We start from the raw sequence: 25,974 nt of genomic DNA, 5'->3' as shown, positions 1-25,974 counted from the left end.
TTTTCTTTTAAATCGACCTGTTCCTTTTTCTTTTCTTCTTTTTTATCCTACCCTGTCATCTTTCTTCTCTTCTTGCTTACTTATCTAAAAGGCCTACAAGGAAAGCATATGTACTCTTAACACCTGAAATAGTTCTCTTACAAATATTCCCACGACTGTGTGTCTAGTTGAGACTTCCTTCCTGAATTCAAACTTTTATCAACCTGTTAACTATACCCCTCAAACTTAATGTCTAAATTGAGATTACTCAATGTGGTTGTGACATGTCACTTAACCTTGCTGCTCTAGTTGTCACTTCATATCAGCTACTCTTGCTCAGACCCACATCTTATGTAACTTTTCATGCCCTTTCCCATGTTTCTTCATTTCCCTTCATATTTATATTTTCCTTTTTTTTGGGGGGGGGGACAGGGTTACTCTGTGTAGCTTTGTAGACCGGGCTGCCCTCGAATTCACAGAGATCCATCTGTCTCTGTCTCCTGGGTGCTGGGATTAAAAGTATGCGCCACCACTTCCAGGCTCTTTCATATTTTCTGTTCTATTGTAAAATTGTTTCTATGGTATAACAATCTGCACTGTCTTTGTCACTGTTACCTAAATCAAGGCACCCCCAGTCTGTCTGTCGCCTGAGTTCTCCAAGTCCCCTCTTAACTGGTCTCCTGACTGCTGGCTCTTTTAATGAGTCTGTCAGAGTAAGAGTGATAAAGTTGTGTTTAAGTTGTGACTCTCCTTTGCTCAATGTTCCACAGATGTCCCATTTTACTGATGATTAAACAGGAAAGCTTTGAGAACCTATCACCTCATCTGACTGTGGTCAGGATCTCCAGCCCGGGTTCCCACTGTTCTCTTTGTTCATTGCATTCACACTAGACTTCTGCTTTGCATGAGGGTTCCTAACAATGGAGTAGTGGTACTCTTTAACCCTTTCCAGGGGAGGGCTTGACATAGCCCCAGTGAAGGCTTTTCTCTCATACTTCTAAGACCACCAAGGATGCTGGAAGCTGAAGTGTGCAGAACCCTATTTATACTTAGTTTTCCTTATACATACTTTTTATAGTACTTAATTTATAAACTAGGTATAAAAGATGAACTTGCTGTAGATCTTATCAAATATAGAATATAGTTTTTCTTCACTAATTTGACAAGTGTGACCTTTCCCTGGATAGCTGTACTGTATAGCTTCTTTTTGGTATAATCTTACTGCTGGCGCTATTCTTGAGCTCTGGGGCTTTTAAAATTGAGCTTACTTGAAAACAAGCTCTATGATACAACTGAAGAAATAGTCTAATAGCAGAGATGGCTACTGTGTTTCTTACAGTGGGAAGCCTATCAGTATGAACATTCTAGACAAAGGCATGCCCTAGTCTGTCTGTCTGGAGCTAGATAGGAAGAGATATCAGCATGCTATTCAGAATGATGCACAATTTATAACATGAATTGTTTATGTTTGGAAATTTCCACTTAATGTTTTCAGATCTCAATTGATCTTGGGTAACTGAAACTGCAGAAAGGAGGGGCCCCTGCAACTGTGTTTCTTCATTTCGAGAGGTAGGTGCTGGATGGGACCATAATATGACTGTCAATATTTATGCATTTCAGATGATAACTCTGTAAAAGAGAAGCCTGCTGAAAAAAGTAAAGAGAAGAAAGTGGTCAAGCCAGTACGAAAAATCCAAAAAGTAACACAGTTGTCAAATGCAGAATGCAAAACAGGTTGGTTTTTAGTATTTTGTTCAGTTTAAAGTTGGGTAATATGGAAATGGACTCTCTCTATATATAAATCTTACCAGATGTTCTCATTGTTAGAAATGTATGAAAATTTAGTCTGTTATATATGTAATTAATATTATATACCTGAGTTTTGTTGGTGTATAGTTGATAGCATTAACTGTCCATATTTAGAATATACAATTTGAAAGGGTTCTTATAGTATACCTCTATGAAACCATTTGTTTATCATATCAGTACTGCTGTGAAAACATTCCTGACAAACCTGCTAAAGGAAGGAAGGGCTTATTTTGGCTCACAGTTTTGGGGTGCAGTTAGTCATGGCAGGGAAGGCAATGGCAAGAGCAGGAGGTGGATGGACATATTTCGTCCTCAGACAGGAAGCAGGAGAAATGAAATCTGCGACTTAGTTTACCTTCTCCTTTTTATTCTGTCTGGGGCCCTTACCACATAGAGTAGTGCTATTCACATTCAGAATGGGGCTTCCTTCCTCTGCTAAACCATTCTGGAAACACCATCATAGCATAACCAGAGGTGTGTTTCTGTGGTGATTGTAAGTCATATCTAGTTTACAGTGAAGAAATGTTGGATCCAACCTATGTTCAAGATAGTGAAAATATTTGTCACCTCAAAAAGTTTTTTCTAGTATCTTTCAATAGAAACACGCCATATGTTTTCCATGAGGGATCTTTTTTCTACAAGGAGATTGGTCATGATTGCCTTTAAAGGTACACATCAGAACTCCAGTATTCTTGCCAGTAATGGTTAAACTAGACAAAGACTAGATAAAACTAGGAAAACAAGATATTTCTACTTCAATAATGATTGCATGGCAACCTTGATTCAGATTGCTTGAATTTATATTATAGCTAACTTTCTTTGGCACATGAGTTAATTTTCATATGACTCTGTTTCCTCATATTTAAAGGATACGGTCAGTGGCATTTGACTCACAGGGCTGTTGTGAGAATTAAAAGAAATAATACTAGAAAATGCTGCATGCAGTATTTCTCACATGTGTGATATGCTTTCCAGTTTCTAGCTGTCCCAAAATGTCATTCAGAGAGTATGTTTTGACCATGAAATATTAGAGACAGTTTGAGAACTGGTCACTTTAAGTTTCAGGACATGCTGAATTGATGCATCACTCATTATCATGTTTTTTGGCAGCAGATGTATGTGTGGTGGTATGATGTGTTCAGCTTAGGCAATAACATGGTTAGCAAGACAAAGAATTCCTTAGAGGTACAGTTAGAAACAAAGTGTGACATGTGCTTTGATAAGGAATCCCAAGGTCTTATGAGGAACAGAGAAAGAATAATGAGGTGATGTGTTTGATCAGGCCTTTATCTTTCTGATAATGGACTAATCATTAGAATGATAGCATATTTTGTGATTAACTTCAGATGTAGTAATAGAATAGTACTAGTTCTGTACAAAAAAACTTGTTTTTACAAGAAAATGAGTTATCTCAATGTTAATTAAATTAAGTATAAAATCATTTAAAAATGACACTATGTAATTCTGTCAGAGGCATCCTTTGTAGTGAAGTACAGAAATTGTATTACCCAGTTTTGTGATAGTCTCCTTTGTCTGTATGCACTTGCCATTAACCTAAATGGAACAGTGTTAAATGTACTAAAACTATATTAATAGTTTACTAGCAAGAGTCATCTTCTTAAAATTACTTTATTAGACTATTTCAGAAGGCCACGATTTAGTTTTTATTTTATGTATCTGGATATTTTGTCAATATGTATGTCTGTATACCATTTGTAATGGCTGGTGCCCTTGGAGGCCAGAAGAGGGCTTCAGATCCCTTGAAATTGGAGTTACAGACTGTTGTGAGTCATCATGTGGGTACAGAGGACAACCTGAGTCCTCCACAGAGCAGTGAGTGCTGTCACTGCTGAGCCATCTCTCCAGCTCCTACCACACAACGTTTTCAAAAACCAACATTTATAAATAACTGCCCATGAACTCATGCTTGTTTAGTTTTGAGTCAGTAAACTAAGGTAAAATTACAAAGATTTTTGTTCTTTCATTTTATAAGAATATAAAGTTTTTTTTATTGATTGAGCAATAAGCTTAGAACTCTTTAAACACTTTAGACCTGTTGTTTATGGCTCATAGCAAAGTACACAGGCATTTCTAAAGTAATCAGGGACTGAATCAGTGGATTCCCAAAACCCCCATAAAAGTCAGATATGTAGCAGTAGCCTGTAATCCTAGTGCTCCTGTGGGAGATATTAGGTGTAGATAATACCTGGAAGCTCCTGGATGAACTACCCTAGCACATGCCACTGGAAAACCTGAAAAAACACAGAAAAACCAAGGAATATAGAAGGTGAGGATTAACATCTAAAGTTTTCATCTGACCTTCTTATGTGCACAGTGCCATTGTGTATGTCTACATGCACATATGCTCACACATGTACTCACACATATACACACACACCTACATGTTTGCTTATACATGTTTTAAATTAGGCAGAACATACTTTTAATTCAATTTTGTAATTAGTGTACTTGTTACTCATATTTCCATTTAAACTATTAAATTAGAGCTCCTTTAAAAGAAATTTTTAATGGAATGTCTTTCATATAATAGGAACCAGAAACATACAAGAAAACAAAACTATTATTTTGACACAAACAAAAGTACTAGTGTTAGTTTAAGTGTTTCTGAATAGTATTTAAAATTTTTATTACATGTATTATTTATTGTGTCCATACAGTAGTTTTAAAGTGATAGTAGTGTAATTTTAATTATTGTACACCTGAACTGTTTTTGTATATATAAAATTTTTATAATTTTTTATTTTTAAAATTTATTTGTGTATTAAGGAAGGGTCTAATTTTGTAGCCTTTATTGGCTGGGAACTTCCTATGTAGATTGGTTTGGAACTCAGAGGCTTACCTACTTCTGCCTCCTGAGTTCTGAGATTGAAAGTGCAAAATATACTATAGCACTACACTTTGCTTCACTCCACCTTTTTTTTTTGTTATTAAAAATGAAATACATATAGTCCTTGCCTTCCTATTTGTCATGTTATTTTGCATTTAATTCAGTGTTCATTTTTTTATAATTTCTATTTTGTAAACATTATTTACTGTTTTTTATGTTGCTATTTTAGGATGATCTATTTGAATTTTCTTATGTCTGAAACCAATGAAACTTTTTTCCTCTTAGTAAATAACTTTATTGTAGCCTACCTTTGTTTTTATAAACTTTTATGGTTAAGGACAGTCTAAAATATTAATTTTTTTATTGTATTATTGTAATGTCTTCTTATGGGATATAACTGTAAAATATGAAAGTTTTCATAGTACTATCCCCATAAAAGTGATTACCCCTGTTTTTATGTTTCAAAATTTTATCCCTGTGTTTGGATTAAGCCTTCATTTGTTTAGCAGGCATGTTTTTGCCATGTGCTGTGTTTAGGTAGTGATTTGAAATTTCAAGAATCATTGTGATTTGGTACTTAATTTTAAAAGTGTTTTCTCTTATTTGAGATGTGGAGGCAAATCAAGATTTATACAGACAGCAGCAAGATGGTTCAGTAAGTCAAAATGATTGCTACCGAGCCTGATAGCCTGAGTTTAACTCCTAGGACCATGTGGTGAAAAGAGAGAAAGAACTAGACTGACTACCCCAAGTTGTTCTCTGACCTCATGATTTGTGCTGTTGCTTGTTCTCCCTACCTCCAAAAAATAAATGTAATTTTTTAAAAGATTTGATCAAATTTGTTAACCAATATGATGATTTACTTAAATTTTTAAAATTTATTTTTATTTACATGTATGAGTGTTTTGCCTACATGTATGCTTGTTGTGTTTAGTACTCACAGCGGATAAAAGATGATGCTGGACCTCTTGGAACTGGAGTTGCAGGTTGTTGTGAGCCTCCATGTGGGTGCTGAGAATAGAACTCAGTTCCTGGAAGACCATCCAGTGCTTTTAACTGCTGAGCCATCTCTCTGACCTCTAAAAAATACACTTTTAATGGCAGACCTTTTGACTTAGGTTGTAAAACCTACAGGACCAAGTAAATATCCTCCTTAGAGATAAAATGAAAGTTTTTAAATGTGGTGCAATTATATTTTAGGTAGTAGTCGTTTGATAAGTACGTCTTCTTGGCGAGATGGACAAAAATTAGTAAAGAAGATTCTGGGACCTGCGCCCAAGATGGAGCAAAAAGAGCGAAGACCAGCATCAAATGACAGAAGTGGAAGAGAAAGAATGGCTAAATTTGGTGAGAGGATATTGGTTAAAATTGTTGCAAAAAGCAAGGTTGCTTCTTTAATTACCATTTGCTGAGGTGTGTAGTCAGGCTAGCTACATTTGTTTTAAGATTCAAGGCTCTCTTAAATTTGACCTTCAAATTCAATTTTTTTTTTTTTAAAGTACATTGATTTAAATGTTATGAGTCCCAGGAGATGGTTCAGTGGTTAAAGTGCCTACTCTGTAAACATGTGGACCAGAGTTCAGGTCCCCAGTGGTCCACCTGTAATTCCTGCCTCAGAAGGGAATCCTTAGAGGAAGCTGATTAGCAAGACTAGCTGTGTAAGTGAGCTCTTGTTATGACTGAGAGACCCTGCCTCCGTGAATATGGTGGAAGATTCCTAATATCAACCCTGGCTTTCATATGCACATACCTCCCTCCCCATACATGCATATCCACACATGTATGCCTAAACATAAAAATGTGCATGCACACACAAATGTACACATACTCACACCACACCCACACACACACACCCATAAACCACACAACACATCACACACAGTACACACATACACATCACACCTCCCCAAACCCCCTCCCACACACCCCCACACCCACCACACACAACCACACACACACACACACACACACACACACACCACACACACACACCATACACACAGACACACACAAACACCACATACCCCCCCCCCCCCCACACACACACACACAAAGGAAAGGAAAGAATAAGTAGTTATGTTTTCCATAAACACTAACTTTTAGAAATGAAACATAAAATCCCACAGTCAGTGCTTTCTTTCCTTTTCAGTAGTGAAATTGACCTCACTTAATTTGAGTTCCTGGACTCAATTAAGCAAGAAATGTCATCAACTCTGAGTTAATATATTGAGTCAATATATACTTTATATTTCTTTTTCTTTGTTTCTTTTATCTTGCAAGTGAACTCATACATATTCTCAATCTGACATTAAGCCATGCCAGCAAATAGTAGATGATAGAATGGTTGCTTGCATACATAATGTTTTTATTGTGTTCTACTATTCATTGGAGAGCCATAGAGGTTCAACTTTTATCAGCAGGTGATATTCCCTAGGAAGTAGGCAGTGCTTTTAATATCTAGCACTCACACCATACAGAGAGCAATCCCAGGCTACCTGAAAGATATATTATATTAATAGAAGGGAATATTATATGTTTCTTATGCTTCTTACTGAAGTTGATCCTTGTTTTCTAAAAAATGTTTAGAATACCAAAATAATCTTTTAAGATATTTTTGAGATTTGTTTTATAGATGTTCCTAAGATGTGATATGTAGGAGTCCAATTTTAATCTTTTCTTTATCAACAGATATCTAAGCTTAAAGAAGTTCTCTGATAAACTCATCTAAATATGGTATCATCTAATTGCAAAATGAGTCAGTATTGTATAGAATTTTTAGAAATAAATCAGTATTTTCCATGTTTCTATTAGTATATTTGGTACAGTTTGATCTTTCCTAAAAAAAAAAAAATCATTATTTTATTTGTATGGTTGTTTTTGCCTGTATACCACATGTGTGTCTGGTCTTAGAAATGGATGTCAGATCCCCTGGAACTGGAGTTACAGACAGCTGGGAGCGCCATTGTAAGTGCTGAGAATCAAACCCAGGTCTTCTGAAAGTACAGATATTTCTTTTAGCCATTGAGCCTTCTCTCCAGCTCCAAGTTTGATCTTTTCAAAACATTTAAAATTATTAACTTTTAAAAAGATTTCTAAGGTGTTTTCCTGGTTAGATTTTGTTGTTGCTTGGAGGCGTTCTCCCATATAGCACAGGCTGGCCTGAACTTAACTCTGTGGCCAAGGACATTGATCTTTCTGCTTCTGCCTCCCCAGTGTTCAGATTATAGGTGCATGTCACCACACCTGGCTTCTTTTTTTTTTTAAATCCTGGTGGTAAGAGTATTGACTTTTTTAAGTAAAATTTTTGAAAAGGGAGAAAAATTAAACATGCATGTATAAGATAATTACATATTCATGTTACTTATTCCATACCAATTATAATATTTGCCTATTTGTCTTTTTTTACAAAAATGCTGAAAGATGTATTATAAAAAATATAGAAAAGAGGTTAAATGAAACTCTTTTACTGATAAAAAAGGGAGTTTATTTTGATAACATTCTTTTTGAATCTGAGTTTAAAATAAAGGAAAATTCCTTAATTTTCTTATTAGTACAATAAATCTTAGGAATGATTCTGGAGTTTTAGTATAAATAACAGTCTGTGCATTGCAGGAGGCCATATTGGAAGAGCAGAATCCGACCCCAAGTTGGATGTTTCACATAAACATCTTCCACGAAGCTCAGAACGTTCAAGAAGTAGAGCTCGGTCTGAAAATAACATAGTGAAATCAGCTCCATCCCTTCCAGACAATAAGCAGGAGGAAAACGCTGCCTTAAACAAGGATTTTTTGCCAGTTGAAATTCGTGGCATTCTTGATGACTTACAGCTAGATTCTGCAGCTCAAACTGTGAGGCAAGATAGTGGAGAGTTACAGAATCAGAAGTCATCGGCACCTGTACAAGTGCCTCGAAGTCACAGCCCAGTGAAAAGAAAGCCTGACAAAATAACGGCTAATGAGGATCCCCCTGTGATCTCCAAAAAGCGCCACTATGATACAGATGAGGTGCGACAGTACATTGTCAGACAGCAGGAGGAAAGGAGAAGGAAGCAAAACGAAGAGAAGAAGGCTCAAAAGGAGGCCACGGAACAGAAGAACAAACGGCTACAGGAGCTCTACCGGAGACAGAGGGAAGCCTTCACTAAAGTAAAAGCTGTGCCTCCTGACCCATCAGTCCCCAGGCGGTTGCAGGAAACATACTCCAAATTGCTGCTAGAAAAGACTTTGCTTGAAGAGCCAGCTCATCAGCATGTTACACAGGAAACACAGGTACTAGTAGAGATGGGAACACAAAGTGGGGGCAATTCATGGTGAGGAAGGCGTGCTTGCTGTTCAGAACTATTGAAAAATTATCATCCCTAGCACTTAGGCATGCTCTGATACTTAGGGCAATCAAGACCTTTCATGAAGTGTATTGCATGCAGAGAGTAATGAGAAACATATAGAAATTAAGAGCTGAAGACTTTGTAACATTGGTTACCAATGATCTCTGTCTTTCTGATATTCCTACCTGGTTTTTATTGTATTACTGAGCAGATATTTAAGTACATAATACACAACCAAAATTATGTTAGTGAAATGATTTAGTTTTGGGTTCAGTGTTGAAGTGAGGACATATTCTTGTGCTAATGATTTTTATTTGTTTTGGGAGACAGGGTTTCTCTGTGTAGCCCTGTCTGTCCTGGGACTCATGCTGTAGACCAGGCTAGCCTTGAACTCACAGAATCCTCCTGCCTCTGCCTCCTGAGTGCTGGGATTAAAGGAATGCACCACCACTACCCAGTGCTAATATTTTTAGGCCTGGTAACTAAGTGTGTTTCAGGTATTACATACTCTTTTAAAAGCTTTACTTCCAAGCATCAGTAAATACAAATCCAAGAAGGCGATATATATTCTTTTTACCTCTTAGATGAAAAAAACCCTGAGGTTTATGAAGGATACTATTTTATCTTAATCATGTTGTCAATATTAATGCGTATTTCATTTCTGGCTCATAGTTTAAGGGAATAATCCACCATGGAGGGGAAATCAGGGTGGCAGGAGCTTGGTCACATGACATTTGCAATCAGTAAGGGAACAGTAATGGACACATGCTGGAGCTTAGCTTGCTTTCTCCATTTAATTAGTTAAGAGTTCTAGCCAGGGAATGGTGCCACACACAGTGGGCAGGTTTCTCCAACTCAACAAAAATCAAAATAATCCCTCACAGGACTGCCTAGAGGCCCATGTCCTAATTTCTGTTTTGATCTAACTTCTGTTAAATTGACAGTTATTACTGACCCATCACAATGTCCTTGTTGGATTTTAGATGGTATTTTGCTATTAATTGTAGTGGTTGTTGTGTTTGGTTTTCAGTTACTCAGGATCCCACCCACTACCTGGTATAGTATAAGAAAACTCTGCCACTGAGCTATACCCCACAACTAAATATAAAGTGATTTTATTTGAGGTGGGGGGAAAGCCTCTCTTTTATGATCTCCTTTTTTTTTTTTTTTTTTTAAGTTAAAGTGACTTAGTAAGTTTCTTATATGTGACTTGAGACATCTTTGTGATCAGAAACAGATAAATTTGATGTCCTTTTCTCTTAGGTCAGACCTGGGTATCAACCATCTGGAGAATCTGATAAAGAAAACAAAGTACAGGAACGTCCTCCAAGTGCATCTTCCAGCAGTGACCTGTCCCTGTCAGAACCTCCACAGCCTCTTGCAAGGTAGAGAGAGGGAGGGAGGGAAGAAAAGAGGGAGAGAGAGAGATAGAGAGAGAGATGACTGAGGTTCTTTTTATGAGAAAGACTTACTTCATATTTGGTAAATATCTTCACCTAAGGCCTGAACATGATACACAGTTATATTCTCTATGTTGTCCTCTGGTTTTTCAGTTTTTCCTTCCTTTAATTCACAGCCAATGTCAGTTCCTTATGCATGTGGCTTTATTCTTGCCTCCTTTGACCCCAACATAAAGTTTTTTGAATAGATAAATCACAGTGAAAGATATAGATGGTTCTAAATTATACTTTATAGTAATAACCATTTAGAGAAGAAAAAAGATTTGAAACACTTTGAGACTGCAAAAATGCCAATCAGATCTCTTTCCATTTTGTAGTAAGATACATGGTCCTTTTTCACCCAAAGGGCAATAATATTGATAACATTTAAGTTATTTTTTATATTTATTTATTTTATGTATATGAGTGATTTGCCTGCATGTATGTACCTATGCCACATATTTTCCTCGTACTGATGGAGGTCAGTAGAGCATCTCCTCGAACTGGAATTACTGATGGTTGTGAGTCATTGCAAGTCACTGTGTAGGTGCTGAGAACCAAATCTGGGTCCTTTGTAAAAAGCACCTTTTTTTTAGATTTTTATTTTTGATTACACAGGTGTGCGTGTGCATGTGCGTGTGTGTGTGTGTGTGTGTGTGTGTGTGTGTGTGTGTGTGTATGTATGTATGTATGTATGTGCATCCCATTGCAGGTGTCTGCAGAGATGGTCAGTCTACTGTGAGCTGCCTGATGTGGACACTGGGAATTGAACACAAGCCTTCTGGAAGAGCAGCCAGTGGTCTTAGTCACTGAGCCATCTCTTTATCCCAAAAGAAAGTGCTTTTAACCTCACAGCCATCTTTCTAGCCCCCAAAAACATTCATGTTTCTTAGTTAAGTAGGCCTGGAGGTGATGGAATCCCTTTAGTGAAAAACACTGTTTGGGTTTTAGTTCGATTTTGTTTTGTAGTGCTAGGATGAAGCTCAGATCTTGTGCCTTTTAGCTAAGTAGTTTAATACTGAGGCATGTTGACAGCCCTAAGCACTGTTGTTATTACTGTTCTACAAAGGAGAAGTCTAGACTTTAATTAAAACTTCTCAAAATCAAAACATTAGTTGTGGAAGTGGGTTTGAATGTAGGCAATCTGACTTTAATTTTGTTTGTTTTTTAAGACAGGGTTTCTTTGTGTAGCCCTTGCTGTCCTAGAATTCACTTTGTAAACCACACTGGCCTTGAGCTCACAGAGACCTGCCTGCCTTTGGCAATCTGACTTTAAAAGCCTGAACTATTAACCCATTTGTGTACTTAGTAAGAGAAATATATAATTTGTGTAATGTTCTAAATGTATTTTAAACTTAATCATAAATTCCCAATTTAATGAACACTTTTGTTTAGATACTTCTATCCATGTCATCATTGTCAGACCTACTGGGCTTGTGTCATGCCTACAATTTTTGCCCTCTTTTGAGTTTCCGATTCTAATAATGTTAAGAAACAAAATAAGAGCTGGAGAGATGCCTTAGAGGTTAACACTGGCTGCTCTTCCAGAGGTTCTTAGTTCACTTCTCATCAACCACAAGGTGGCTCACAGCCATCTGTAGAGAGATCTGGCGCCCTCTTCTGGCCTGCAGGTGTACATGCAAGCAGAACACTACATAATAATAGATAACATCTAACAAAGAAACAAACCTAACACAAGTTGGTTGTTGTTTTGCACCAGTTCCACCACTTCTTTCTCTTCTTCCCTTCCTTCCTTCTGATTTAAAGTTTTCTATTTTTTTTTTAGTTAAAATTGTACATTTTTATAGAGTACCATATGTTATGTGTTTGTGGGCATATATGTTGGGCACACATGCTGTGGTCGGAAGACAACTTTGTGAAGTCAGTTCCTTCCATCTTTATTTGGCTTCTCTAGGCTTGAATGAGAGAGGCCTTTACCTGCTGAGTCATTTGGTGGGATATTAAGCAATCTTAAGCATTTCTCTTTTATCATTTTTAAAGGGTTGATAGAGGTATTGCTCTAAGGAGGCATGTCTGCAGAATAGTAAGTGGGAATTGGAAAAAAAAATAAGACCTCTTATTTGAAGAAAGCAGTTTGCAAAAGTATGGTGGCATACCATTTTTGTGCAAACGCCATAACAAAACCACAGCATGCACATAGATAAAGTTAGCAAGGATGTAATTGTAAACCAACTACCAAAGATAACAATAGCTTTTTGATTGATTTTTTTTTTCTGAGTGATCTCTCACGCTCAACCCTTTGTCTTTTTGTATAGTATTTGTATAGTATTCTTATAATCAGAGAGCCCCTTTCTCCCTTTTAAATGATGGTTTAGACTGGGGCTATAGATTCATTGTAGAATACTGGCCCAGCATGAGCAAGGCTCTAGACTCAGCTGCTAGCACTGCAGAAAAACAAACAACAAAACCACATATGGATTACTTATTAACTAACATTGTGATTTCTATTACCAGAAGAGACTTGATGGAAACTACATGGATGCAGCCTGACAGGTTGAGCCCACGAGTTCACAGTTCTCAAGCACAGCCACTTGTTGGAATGGCTGAAAATTTACTCTCCCATCTCTTGAATCTTGAGCATGTAGGAATTTTGCACAAGGACTATGACTCCGTTTTACCAGCCAAGAAGAGTCATAATAAGGCTTCAGGACCGTTAACTTTCACACCTCAACCATATCTGACCTCACAAGCTCCTCATCCAGATGCCTTGTTAAAACCTAGTACCAGCCAATATAAGAGTAAACTGGATCGTATTGAAGCTTTGAAAGCAACAGCTGCTTCTCTGTCTAGCAGGATTGAAAGTGAAGCTAAGAAGCTAGCTGGGGCCAGCATTAACTATGGGTCAGTGTGGAACACTGAGTATGATGTGAAGCAGGCACCTCAAGAGAACGGACTGTGGACTAAAGCTATCAGTCCACCTGTGAAAGAGGACATTGAAGATGTTTTCTCTGCCCGAATTCAGAAGATGCTGGGAACCTGTGTATCTCATGCAACTTTTGATGATGATCTTCCTGGTGTAGGCAGTCTTAGTGAATTTAAAAAACTTCCTGAGATGATTAGACCTCAGAGTGCCATATCAAGCTTCAGAATAACATCTCCTAGTCCTAAACCAGGAGGGCTGCTGGCACAGTTGTGTAAGAGGCAGACTGACTCCTCCTGTTCTGATATACAAGCCTGTTCTCAAGAAAGAGCCAAAAGATCTCTTTGTTCCAGCACAGACTCAGTCAGTGAAGGGCCTCTTCTTAGCGAGGGGAGTCTCTCTGAGGAAGAGGGAGGCCGGGATGCACGGCCTCTTCTGAAGGTAGCAGAAATTTTAAAGGAAAAAGACTTCTGTGCTGGAGAGAGAAATGCTTATGAACCCATCAAAGAGTTTCAGAAGGAAGCTGAAAAATTCTTGCCACTTTTGGGCCACATAGGTGGTACACAAAGTAAGGGACCATGGGAAGAACTGGCAAAGGGAAGTCCACACAGTGTCATTAATATTTTTACCAAGTCATATCAGCTATATGGAAAAGGTGAGAAAAATAGACTTATACTATAATAAGACAATTATTTCATAATTTTCTTTCTTTTTTAATCCATGGACTCTCTTAATACTGAAATCTTGTAACACAGCTTTCTTTTCCTGTGATAATGTTAATTCCTTCAGTTATGTCCCTTTCTATTTTTATTATAGGTAAAGTCTACCCAATGTATAATAACATAACCTTAGAATTCCATGTTGCAGATTTTCACTCTATAAATGGAGCAAATTATTTGACAAATGAATAGATTCCATCTGTTCTTCTGCTTAGCTGGATATTACATTGTGTTTTCCTAAAATTCACATTGAGGCACTTCATGATCTTGCGACAAGTTATGTATTAATAATTCTTCTCTTTTGTTTAGCTACTTATATTTATTTATATTGGTGGTGGTTGTGGTTAGTTTTTATTTTCACTTGACACAAACTAGAGTCACCTGGGATGAGAGAACCTTTCTGGAGGATTTGCTTAGATCAGACTGGCCTGTGGGTGTGTCTGTGGAGCATTGTCTTGTTTTATTGGTTGATATAGAAAGGCCCAGCCCACTGTGGGTGGTACTATCCCTATGTGGGTGGGCCTAGGCTGTATTCAAAATAAAACAAAACACTACCTGAAGTTGAGCCTGTGAGCAATAGAGCAAGCCAGTAAGCAGCCTTCCTTTGCTTCTGCTCCTGGTCGAGTTCCTCCTCGATTTCCCTCAGTTATGGATTGTAACCTGGGAGTGTAGGCTTTTCCTCTCCAGGCTTTTTTTAGTTACAGTATTTATCACAGCAAGCAAACAAGGGCAGTTGTCATGTAAATTTCTTCTTACTCTAATGCTTTTTCATTTTCTTTTGATGAAAAGCAAAGTGCTTAAATCAGTATTTTTATTTAATATTATTTTATCTTATGTATGTGGGTGTTTTGCCTGAATGTTTGTGTGTGCCTGGTGCTATCAGGGCAAGAAGAGAGTTTTGATGCCCTTGGAGCTGGAGTTACAATGATAGTAAATTGCTCTGTGGGTGCTGAGAGTGGAACCCAGATCCTCTGGAAGAATGTCAGTGCTCTTGACTGCTGAGTCATCTCTCCATCTTGACATTCTTATTTCTTAATAAGAAAATTGGTTTCATTCTTAAATTCTTATATTAGATCATCATTAAAATTTATAGTTATATTAAAGTATTTGGAGATGAAATATGTTATTTGGGATTTGCCTCAAAATAATCTGTAGGATCACAGTAGAAGAGAGAAATAGATTGTTTAATTGAAACTAGCTTGCTTTTTGTAGGGGTCATTGTTAAAGCTAGTAATTGATACAGTAGTTTCATTATGCTTATTTATTTTCAAAGTTTTCCTAATAAGAAGTGAAGGCAGCTGGGCATAGTGGCCCATGCCTTTAATTCCAGCACCCAGGAAGCAGTGGTAGGCAAATCTATGTGAGTTCAAGGCCAGCCTGGTCTACAGAGCCACATTCAGGACAGCCAGGGCTACACAGAGAAATCCTGTCTCAGAAAAACCCCAAACCAAACCAAAACAACAACAACAAAAGTTTATATGGCTAGTAAGATAGCAAGCTGAAAAGATGAACTGTAAAAGCAAATGAAATTGTCCCTTCTTTTAGATTAATAACTCCATGCTGGAGAATGCTTTGCTTGTAGGTCTAAATCTCATTTTGTTTTTAACCACACCACAATTCTTTTGGTAGGGTTTGAAGACAGAGGAACATCAGCATCACGGCCTTTCAATGCCACCACAACCCCACTCAGCAGTATTTCTTATGAAGATGATTTTGTCTCCTCTCCAGGAAGTGGGACATTGACAGAAAAAAAACCAACCCTGGAATCTCAGTAAGAATTTGATAGCAAATATGGAATAAAGTTTTGAGTAGGAAAAAGTGTATAAATGAGGACTCCAGTCAGAATATAAGTTACCTCTTGCTTGTTGACTGACATTAAAGGATGTATGGTTATAGACCAGAATCTGCGTGCAGACTACCCGAGTTGATGCTTGGCTCCTTGATTAGCACTTGTTTGTATTTGTGCATAATGGTGAAAATAGTAGAACCTGCTTACCTCACAAGTCGTTACAGATATTTAGTGAAATACACATTTTTCTTTTCTTTTTTGATAGAGTCTCATGTTGCCAAGGATGATCTTAAAGTCTTGATCCTCCTTCCTCCAGTTTTCAAATGTTGGGGTTACCCGAGTGTGCCACCACACTGTTGAGTGGAACAGAGAATACTTAAGCAGGACCTAATACAGATTAGAAGTCAATCTGTGAATTCCCTACAGAGGATAGCATTGGCAAACAGTCTTGCAACATACATATGTAGCACAAATAATAAAAATCCAGAGGCAGATATTGGGGTTCAAGCTGAAGATCAGATGAACAAAGCAGCCAGCCCGTAGAGAGTTGTCACCTCTACCAGCACTCAGTCCGAAGGGATGATCCACCTGATCTCATGTAACTCTCTTGTAACCCAGGGTGGCCTTGAACTCACAGAGATCCATCTGCCTCTGTCTCCCAAGTGCTGGGATTAAAGGTCTGTGCCACCACTGCTTGGCCTCTTTGCATTCTGATCTTCAGGTAAGCTTTATTAGATCATAAACAAAATTATCACTACATATTAATATAAGAAGTATAAAAATTTGTTTTTGTGGTAGATGAGGAAAATAAGGTAGATATTTAACTTTGTGATCCAAAGTAATAATTTTTTTAAATCAAGAAAACATCTAAAACTTTGATATCCCCTCAACATTTAAGCTTTGAAAAAGTAGATTACAACAACTGATGATTATTGGGCCCTTAATGTGCCAGACACTGAAGGGATGCAAGGACTTTGCTTGTATAGCTTATTTTACAATAGCCTGATTTGGGAAATACATGCTAAGAGTACCTGTTTTAGAGAGGACATGGAAGAACAGAGGTTAAATTGTACAAAACCACCAAATGAATTTGACTTTTCTAGAGTTTTGTTCCCTAAATTACCATACAGATTTATAATTCTTTGTCTTTTTTATGTATCACAAAGTATAGCCTCCATAAAATGATTAAATAATATTATAAAAATTAGTTGTGATTTTCCATTAGCTGGGGTAGTAAACATGAATATTCATAAAAGTATAACAGAAAAATTGTAGTTTAAAATTTGAACCCAAGGAGGAATGGGCCTAGAGAGATCGCTCAGTGGTTAAGAGTATTGACTACTCATGCAGAGGTCCTGAGTTTGATTCCCAGCACTCACATGGTGGCTTGCTACCATCTGCAATGGAGTCTGACTCCCTCTTCTGAGGAACATGAAAACAGCACACACATAAATAAATCTTCAGAAAAAATTGAACCCAAGGATTAAATATTTAAATTAAGTTTTTTAATGGATTTAATTGTGGTAAGATTAAGATCATCAATCAACATGTTTTTTGATGCATTATACTGTTAAAGAATATATTAAATTTCTCTTCTCTAAGAATTTAAGAGGAAACATAATTATGTTGTATAAAAGTGTAAATTTGACTAGAAATCGAGACCACATTTTCCCATCATATTTTTTTCTCATATCTGAAATATTTGTGTTTTCTTTTTCTTTTTTCTTTTCACTTTTTAAGATAGGGCTTATGTAGCTCAGGTTGGCCTTGAACTTCTGGTCCACCTGCCTAGGTTCTGGGGCCCTATGGACCAAGCCCAGGTCTCATGCATACCGATACTGCCAACTAAGCTACCTACATCTCCAGGCCTGAAACATTATTTTATTTGGTTTCACTTCATTAAACAACTCATCTGAAAATCTTCTGAGTAGTAAACTGAACCATAGAGAACCTTTTAACACTGATGAAAGGATTATAGATATTTACACTATTTGTTGGTATGTCTGCCACTGTTTAATTTGTGTACCTTTTGTTATACATTTGATGTTGTTGCTTTTTCTACTCAAGAGGGTAAGCTCTGCTTGTGGCATCTGCTCAAGGTATTCAGAGCCCCTCTGGAAAAAAAAAATGTGACCTCAGACATTTAATTTTTTTCTTTAACCTGTTACTTTCTCCTTGCCAGAATTGGTGGTAGCAACTTAGACATTCAGGAGGACCATTCCAGCAGAAAGTCTGTCTTTGAACTTTCCTCTGTGGACGCTACCTCTCAGCATTCCTCAGGAGCTCAGTCTGCTGTATCATCTCGTTCATCTACTTCTAAAGGAAAGAAAGGAAGAAAGGAAAAAATAGACTGTAAGTAGAGTTTTGCTTGATGAGTTTTTCTCTTCTCACTGTTTTTGTGGTAGTGACCTATAGTTATAGTTTGATTCTGTAAGTAGTAGATGAATTTATTTTTGATAATGTATGTAGCATTCACATTTGTAATTGTATCTTTTGTCAAACTTTTTAATGTATTTTGTGTTCTTTAATTTTGTATTTTTCATTTTGTATTTTTAACATAAATACATAATTAAAAATTTAAGAATTTCAGATATGTAAGTCTGATCCCCGAAACCCATATAAATGTGAACAGAGAGGACACAGAATTGTCCTCTGACCTCCTATATATGCACTGTGGCACTCTTGTATGTGTACACACATTCTCTCTTTTATACACATACACTAATAAATAAAAGTTTGAAAAAAGAAATACAAGTCATGCTTAATTCTTCTGTTCAAAGGTAACTACTAATGTAATTTTTGATGACTTTTTCCAATATATTCATGAAGCCACACACACTTTTTTTTAAAACAAAAATAATATTATGCAAACAATAATGCTTTGTAATTGTGTTAAACAAAGAACTTGGTAGTATATCATCTAGATTTCTAAGCATCATCAAATGCAGTTCTCATCAGTAAAGCGGACAAGAGTTCATATGGTGATTCTGAAGAACATGAGAAATTACTGGAATAATGTGTGTGTCATAGTACTTAGCATAGTAGCTGCCCCTGGTTGTCACCCAGTACATTTTTTGAATGATTGAGATACCTGCTAATGTCTGTAGTTCTACTCTATTAAAAAACAAAAGAAGAAGAAGAATCACTATGTGTGTATGTATGATACGTGTCTGTGTGTGAAGGTCAGCCTACAACCTTGGGTTTATTTCTCCCTTCCACCTTGAGACAGAGTCTCTTGATGATTGACAGTGAGTACAGTAAGCTAGCTGACCTGTGAGCTTCTGAAGATTCTCTTCTTCCACCTTACTGTTCACATGCTGGGATTACAGATGTATGCTACCATGCCTGGTTTTACATGGGTCTTCATGGTTGGGTAGCAAGCATTTTGCCCAGTGAGCCATCTCTTCAGCCCCATATTTGGTCTATAGACCTACAACTAGGGAGATATAGTGATCATGCAAAAGCTTCTTAAGCTCACAAAATGGTTTCAAGCTTTTGAGTGATCTTTCTTTCTATCTTTCTTTCTTAATATTTTTTTTTTCCCTAATTGAGACTTGGAATTCAGGAAGAAACTAGCTGGTTGGTATAAGAAACTATATTTGAAAAAGTTCTAATTGTCTGTAATTTCTATGTGTAAAGACTCCAATGCTTACATTTTATAGTTTCATTGTGGTAAAGTAATATACATAGTTGGGTGTTTTGGGTCATGCTTTTAATCCTAACACTCCTGAGGCAGAAGTAGATGGATCTTTGAGTTTGAGGCCAGCCTCGTCTATATAGTGAGTTCTAGGATAGCTGGGCTGTATAGAGAGACTCTGTCTTAGAAAAACCAAAATAATAATAATAATAATGCCATAATAATAACAACAACAATACACACTAGAATTGTATTAGGCTGAGAAAGTAATTCAGTTGGTAGAATATGTGTCCTTGTCTAGAATATACAAGCCCTAGGTTTGATCCCCACACAAATAATATGTGGTGTGATGGTGCATTTTTGTAATCCCAGTACTCAGGAGGTAGAGACAGGAAGATTAGAAGTTCAAGGTTTTCCTCAGCTACATAGTGGGATAGAGGACAGCCTGGGCTACACATCTTGAAAACAAACAAACAAAAACCCAGTCATTTAAATCAATTTCAGGCAATATGGTTCAGTGACATTAAGTCTACATTTGTCATCGCAGACATCATCACCACATATCCATTCCCTCTCCCCAGCCATTGTTAGCCTTTGCTTCTTCTGTATATTTGACTAATCTAGGTCCTTCAGGTATGTAGAATATCAGAGTCTGGATTTACATCCATGTACCATAATATCCATTTCCTTAAATGGAGGCAGAAAAATGAATTGCTTTATTTTAGATATGGAAAATCAGTTTAAATATAAACTAATTTTTAAATATTCTGATTTGTACTTTTATTACTGAATTTTTTTTATCAGCTATCTCAGTAAATCTAATGTTGAAAATTTGCCTACAAAAATTTATTTTACAGGGTTGGATTCAATCACTGGAAATGCTCAGAGCTCATTTATTGATGAGGAGAAAATACAGTCTGACTCAGAGCGTGGTTCTCATCAGGGAAAGAAACTCGGGACTGGCAGCAAACTTGCTGTTAAAGACTATGAACAGACTCTGGACACTGAGAATACTTTGGAAGAACTTTCTGGGCATTCTATGAGGTAAAGCAGTGTATATATTCTTTATGCTGCAGTTTGCATATCATTGAAGTTACAATATTGACATTCAGTGAATTTGGTAAATTTCAGCATGGCCGTTTACTTTTCATGTTTGAACTGGTATAAAGTTGTTTATTTTCTGGAGGATACGGTAATCTTGTTCATAGCTGTAGACATTGTTTTAACATGTGGTTATTCCTCATTGCAACTGTTAAAACATCTCCAGTAATTGTTTGCCTCAAGCACAAGCCATTTTTCTCTCCTGAAGTCATTGTCATACTGTTTGTGGCTCAATCTTTGTCAAAGCATTCTCCTTTCTTGGGGTGCATGAGGTTAACTACTCTATAGAGAAATGCTCAAGAACTCAGTGCTGCATGAGTGTACTTGGAGCACAACAGAACATTTCATTTCTACAAATTGTGTCTTCCACTCTAAACATAACTATTTAGTATCCTTTTGATCTTGTTGTTGAAATTATTTCTCTCTCTCTTTTTCTCTTGTGCAGTTAAAACCACTCAAACATAGCTCTGAAGTGTCGCTCTTAGACTGATGATAGAATTTGTATAACTGTATTTTTCATTCTTTAAAAAATGCTTTGAAGTTGAGAGCACATGCATGCTGACTTCTCTCTCTCTCTCTCTCTCTCTCTGTTTGTTTGTTTGTTTGTTTGTTTGTTTTAGAGGACAATTTCCCAAGGAGTCAGTTCTCACCTTCCTTCTTGTTGAGGCAGTCTCTCTTATTTCTGCCATGCTGTTTATGTTTTAACTTTGAACTCCAGGTTAGCTGACCTTTAAGCTTCCAGGCTACTCTTCCTGTCTCTTTCTCATCTCACTGTAGGGCATTGTGCCACTGCATCCAGCATTTTTGCTTTTTAAAGATGTGTGCTATGAGATTAAATTCAAGATATCAGGTTTGTGTGGAAAGTAATTTTTACCTCTTTGTTGTCTCAATGGCCTCAGCCTATTTTTTTTTTCTTTTGTCAACATACATTTATTTAGGGTGTTGCTTATAAATAAGCCTTAGTCAATTGCTTTCTCTGAAGTTACTGCTATCATGTAGAGATATCTGCATTGCTTTGGTCATTTTAAAATCAAGTCTTGGTTGGGTGGAGCACACCTTTAATCCCAGGACTCAGGAGGCTGAGACAGGCAGATCTCTGTGGGTTTAAAGCCAATTTGATGTACAAAGTGAGTTCCAGAGCAGCCAGGGCTACACAGAGAAACCCCATTTTGAAAAACAAGAACCAAAAAATAAAATCGAGGGCTTATGAGTTGGCTCAGTAGGTCAAAGACCTTGCTGCTAAGCCTAAGGATCTGAGTTCATTCCTCAGGACCTTCATGGTAGAAGGTGTGCTTCTACCTAATATATAAGTGTGCACCAGGGTTTTTCTTTCCAGCCACCAACCCGGCTCCCAAATCAAGACATAGAGACTTCTTATTTAGTACTAATTCTTGGCCTTATATTAGCTCTTACTTTAAACTGTTTCACTTTATCTATGTTTTGCCTTGGGGCTTTTTACCTTTCTTTCCTTCTGTGTATCTTACTTTCACTGTGTCTTGTATCTGGCTGGTGGATGCCTAGCTTCTGGCCCTAGGCATGTTCCTCTTTTTTCCCCCTCATTCTCTTTTCCTTCTTCCCTCTCTTTTCTTTTTCTTTGCTGAGATTTCTTCTCCTTCTTATTCTTTCTGCCTGCCAGCCCCACCTAGCCTTCTCTTGCCTAGTTATTGGTCATTGAGCTTCTTGTTAGGACAATCAAGTGCCTTAGGCAGGCAAGGTAAAACAAATGCAATGCATCTTTACACAATTAAACAAATGTAGCATAAATAAATGTAGCACATCTTTACATTGTTAACAAAGGCAGCAGAAACAACAAATGTAACACAGTTAAATATTACACAGTATAAACAAATGTAACACCTCTTTGCCTAGTTAAAATATTACACAGCATATATGTGTGTGCACATGAATGTACACACACACACACACACAAACATAATAAAAATAAGTAAAAAAAATTTAAAAGTCTATGGCTCTGAAGACACAAATTGATCTTTTTTTTTTTTTTTAAAGGAACTTGCTTTTTCTGTTACATATAAATGAGCATTTTTCTTGCTTTCATGTTGTATCATCAGAACCATCATTGGTAGGGCCTGGAGAGATGGCTCAGCCTTTAAGAGCACTCACTGGCTGCTCTTTCAGAGTTTAATTCCCAGCAACCACATGGTGGCTCAAAACTATCTGCAATGAGATCTGGTGCCCTTTTCTGGCATACATGCAGACAGAACACTATACAAAATAAATTAATAAATCTTAAAAAAAAAATGCTTTGTCACTGAATTCAGGATTCATAAAAGCTCAGCCTTCTGTAAGAGATGTTCTGAAAGTTTAGTTTGATAAAAATCTATAAAGTTAAACATTTCTAGAATATGAAATCTAAGCTTAATAAATGATCCATACTGTAGTCTGCATCTGCTGTTCATTTGTGTAGATTCACATTGAATAAAATTATTTGAACCTGGTTAAGGAGGAATTAAAAAATTAAATTAAAACCTTTTAACTTATTTAAGAACACTGAAATTTATCATTTGAAATGGTAGTTTAAGGGCATCTTTTCTGCAAAGCAAATATAATTCATCTTATAAAATCATACAGTGAGCTATAGAGTCCTTCTTTTGTTTGGTGTTCTAGAATTTAAAATGAGAATTCTTTTAGGTACTAAAAATAAAGTCGACTGTAGTCTCCTTCTGTACAGTGTTTTGCTTTCCATGGTTCAATTATGGTCAAATGTTGTTGTAAAATATTGCATGTAAAGGAGAAATAAATGACTTCTTTCTTTAAAGTAATACTGTTCTGAATAATCAAATACCATTCAGGCCCATCTTCCATGTGACTCATTCCTTTGTCCAGTGCTTTTATGTTTGAGTTCATTTAAACCTTATTTTGCTTAATAATGGATTCCATCTGAAAGGTAGTAATGGTGCTAATTTGTATATGCTAAAGACAATTTATAAAGTGCTTTCTTTAAATGAAAGGTAAATATTTTGTCATAAAAAGGAAAGGAAAAGATTTATGTTGAAGTTATGAAGATCTACAGTGAATAAATCTTTTATCCCTGAGAGTGGGAGGTTGGTAAAAGAAGGTCACAGTAGTTTTACTGCAACATCTCAAACTGGTAGCTTTTAGCCACAGTTTGTGTCATGTTAAGGTGGCATAGTTGGATGAGATGGTTGAGAGATGGCTCAGTGGATAAGAGCACTTACTGCACTACAGAGGATCTGGGTTCAGTTCCCAGCACCCACATTATAGCTCTCAACCACCTGTAACTCCAGTTCTAGGAAATCCAATGTCCTCTTCTGACCTCTGATCATGCAGGGATATACACTCAGGCCCACACACATACACATAAAATAAATACTTTTTAATACACAGAAAAGGCATTGAGTGTGTGTGTGTGTGTGTGTGTGTGTGTGTGTGTGTGTGTGTGTGTCTGTGTGTATGTGTGCATCAGGCTTTGGTACTGCCTAAGGTTTCAGGTATTCATTGGAGGTTTTGGAACACATCCCCCCATGTATATGGAGAGGCACTACTGTTAAACTCTCTTAAGTCCTCAGAAAGACTTTGGTAAGCCAGTAAATGATTTTCAAACCTAGTTTTATTCAAATACTCAAGCCAGGCATAATTTTTGCCTTTGATATCCATCACTTTTTTCCACTTATATTGGAATATTAGAAATATGTTAATTGTGCTAAAGTATTTTATAGTGTCTTAATTTAGTCAGCAAACAAATATTGAATGCAAAGTAACATGAATGATATGGTTTTGTGTGTGTGTGTATGTGTGTGTGTGTGTGTGTGTGTGTGTGTGTGTGTGTGTGTGTGTTGAATTAAATGCAATCAGTTATGTGAGGTTACTTAGGAAAAAGCTCAGAAAGTGTTATAGTATTGAAAATTAGGAGCTGGGTGGTGGTGGCGCCTACCTTTAATCTCAGCACTTGAGTGGCAGAGGGAGGTGGATCTCTGAGTTTGAGGCTAGCCTGGTCTACAGAGTGAGTTCCAGAACAGTTAGGGCTGTTACATAGAGAAACCATGTCTCAAAAAAACCAAAACCAAACAAACAGAAGGGTATGTATAAGTAAACATATATTAAGTATTTTGATGTGACTACATTGAAATAATTTTTTTGTGATCTTTGGTTTAACAGGAAGTAATGCTAAAAAATTTAAACGAATGTTTTATTTGAGACACGTTAATATTTGTTTCTAATGTTTTTACATGTAGTTACATTTTTATTGGTATGTAATGGCATCTTAGACTTTGCTTCATAATGCACTGAATGAGCTGTGATATATGTGATTTGTTTACAATAACAAAAGAACAATAACAAAAGTAACAAAAAGTACAATAACTTACTTTGCTATTTTATTTAGGGTAGGTTTTACCTATCTTGTTCAACGCTATATCTAGTAACTAGAGAAGTATTTATACACATCCAGTCGGAGCAGTGACTATGTTTACTGAATGCCTACATCATAACTAGTATTGGTAAAGCTAAATAATGTTGGTTAAGGAAAAAAATGTTTGCTATTCTTACTTTTTGGCTGCTTCTTGGAGTAGTTTTCCTAATGTCTTTATTCGAAAAAAAAAAAAAAAAAACTTGCAGTGGCTCATCAGACAAAGGAAGATCCCAGAAGACTCCAACTTCTCCTCTCTCTCCAAGTTCACAGAAATTGTTACAGTTTGATCTTCCTGGGACTTCTTTAGAAAGGTCAAAGCCCTCAACTACAGCTGGATTCAAGCCCTCTGCAGCTTTCGCTGATGTGAACAAAACAGAGATGGCTTCAACACCAGGCAAGTAGACTCATGCAGGTTAAAGTTTAAAAGTAGAGGGTTAGGGTACAGTGATAGCCTAGCCTGCATTCAACTCTTGAGTTTGAACCCTGACACCACATAAATCAAGTGGTGATGCTTACCTCTTATCTCAGCACTTGGAAAGTGGAAACCAAAGTTCAAGGTCATTCAAGGCCACCTAGTAACATAGAAGGGCAGCCTGAGTTACCTGAAGCCACATTTCAATAGAGAAGAAAATACCAAGAACACCATCAAATTAAAAAAATATACCATTTCCTTTTTTCCCCTGAAAATTACTTTTTTTCCCAGCAAATTTAGTCGGTAAACATTACTTCACATTTATATGCTTACTTGATGGGGGATGTCCTATATGCTGTGAATATATGTTTCTCTTATTGGTTGATGAATAAAACACTGATTGGCCTGTAGCCAGGCAGGAAGTATAGGCAGGGCTACCACACTGGGAGAATTCTGGGAAGAGGAAGGCAGAGAGGAGCTGCCAGAGAGATGCCTTATAGGTACCGGGAAGATAGGATGCTGGACATTCTCTGGTAAGATAAGGCCATGTAGAAATACATAGTTTAATAGTTATGGGTTAATAATTAAGAAAGAGCTACACAGTAAGAAGCCTAAGCCATCAGACAAACAGTTTATAATTAAT

At 36.8% G+C, this 25,974-nt stretch overlaps 1 protein-coding gene across 1 annotated transcript in view; it reads left to right on the top strand.

Moving 5' to 3' along the window:
- Cep350 (centrosomal protein 350) overlaps positions 1-25,974 on the top strand; it is a 139,839-nt gene that overhangs the window by 38,836 nt on the left and 75,029 nt on the right. Inside the window, exons 8-16 of the mRNA XM_051186011.1 lie at positions 1,600-1,713; positions 5,837-5,983; positions 8,249-8,904; positions 10,224-10,345; positions 12,875-13,935; positions 15,629-15,770; positions 17,971-18,140; positions 20,283-20,469; positions 25,126-25,313. Of these exons, the coding sequence (XP_051041968.1) occupies positions 1,600-1,713; positions 5,837-5,983; positions 8,249-8,904; positions 10,224-10,345; positions 12,875-13,935; positions 15,629-15,770; positions 17,971-18,140; positions 20,283-20,469; positions 25,126-25,313 (2,787 nt within the window). The remainder of the gene's footprint in view (positions 1-1,599; positions 1,714-5,836; positions 5,984-8,248; positions 8,905-10,223; positions 10,346-12,874; positions 13,936-15,628; positions 15,771-17,970; positions 18,141-20,282; positions 20,470-25,125; positions 25,314-25,974) is intronic.

This window comes from Phodopus roborovskii, unplaced genomic scaffold (genome assembly GCF_943737965.1).
Source record: "Phodopus roborovskii unplaced genomic scaffold, PHOROB, whole genome shotgun sequence".
Taxonomy (NCBI): Eukaryota; Metazoa; Chordata; class Mammalia; order Rodentia; family Cricetidae; genus Phodopus; species Phodopus roborovskii.
This window is presented reverse-complemented; position numbering and strand designations above follow the sequence as displayed.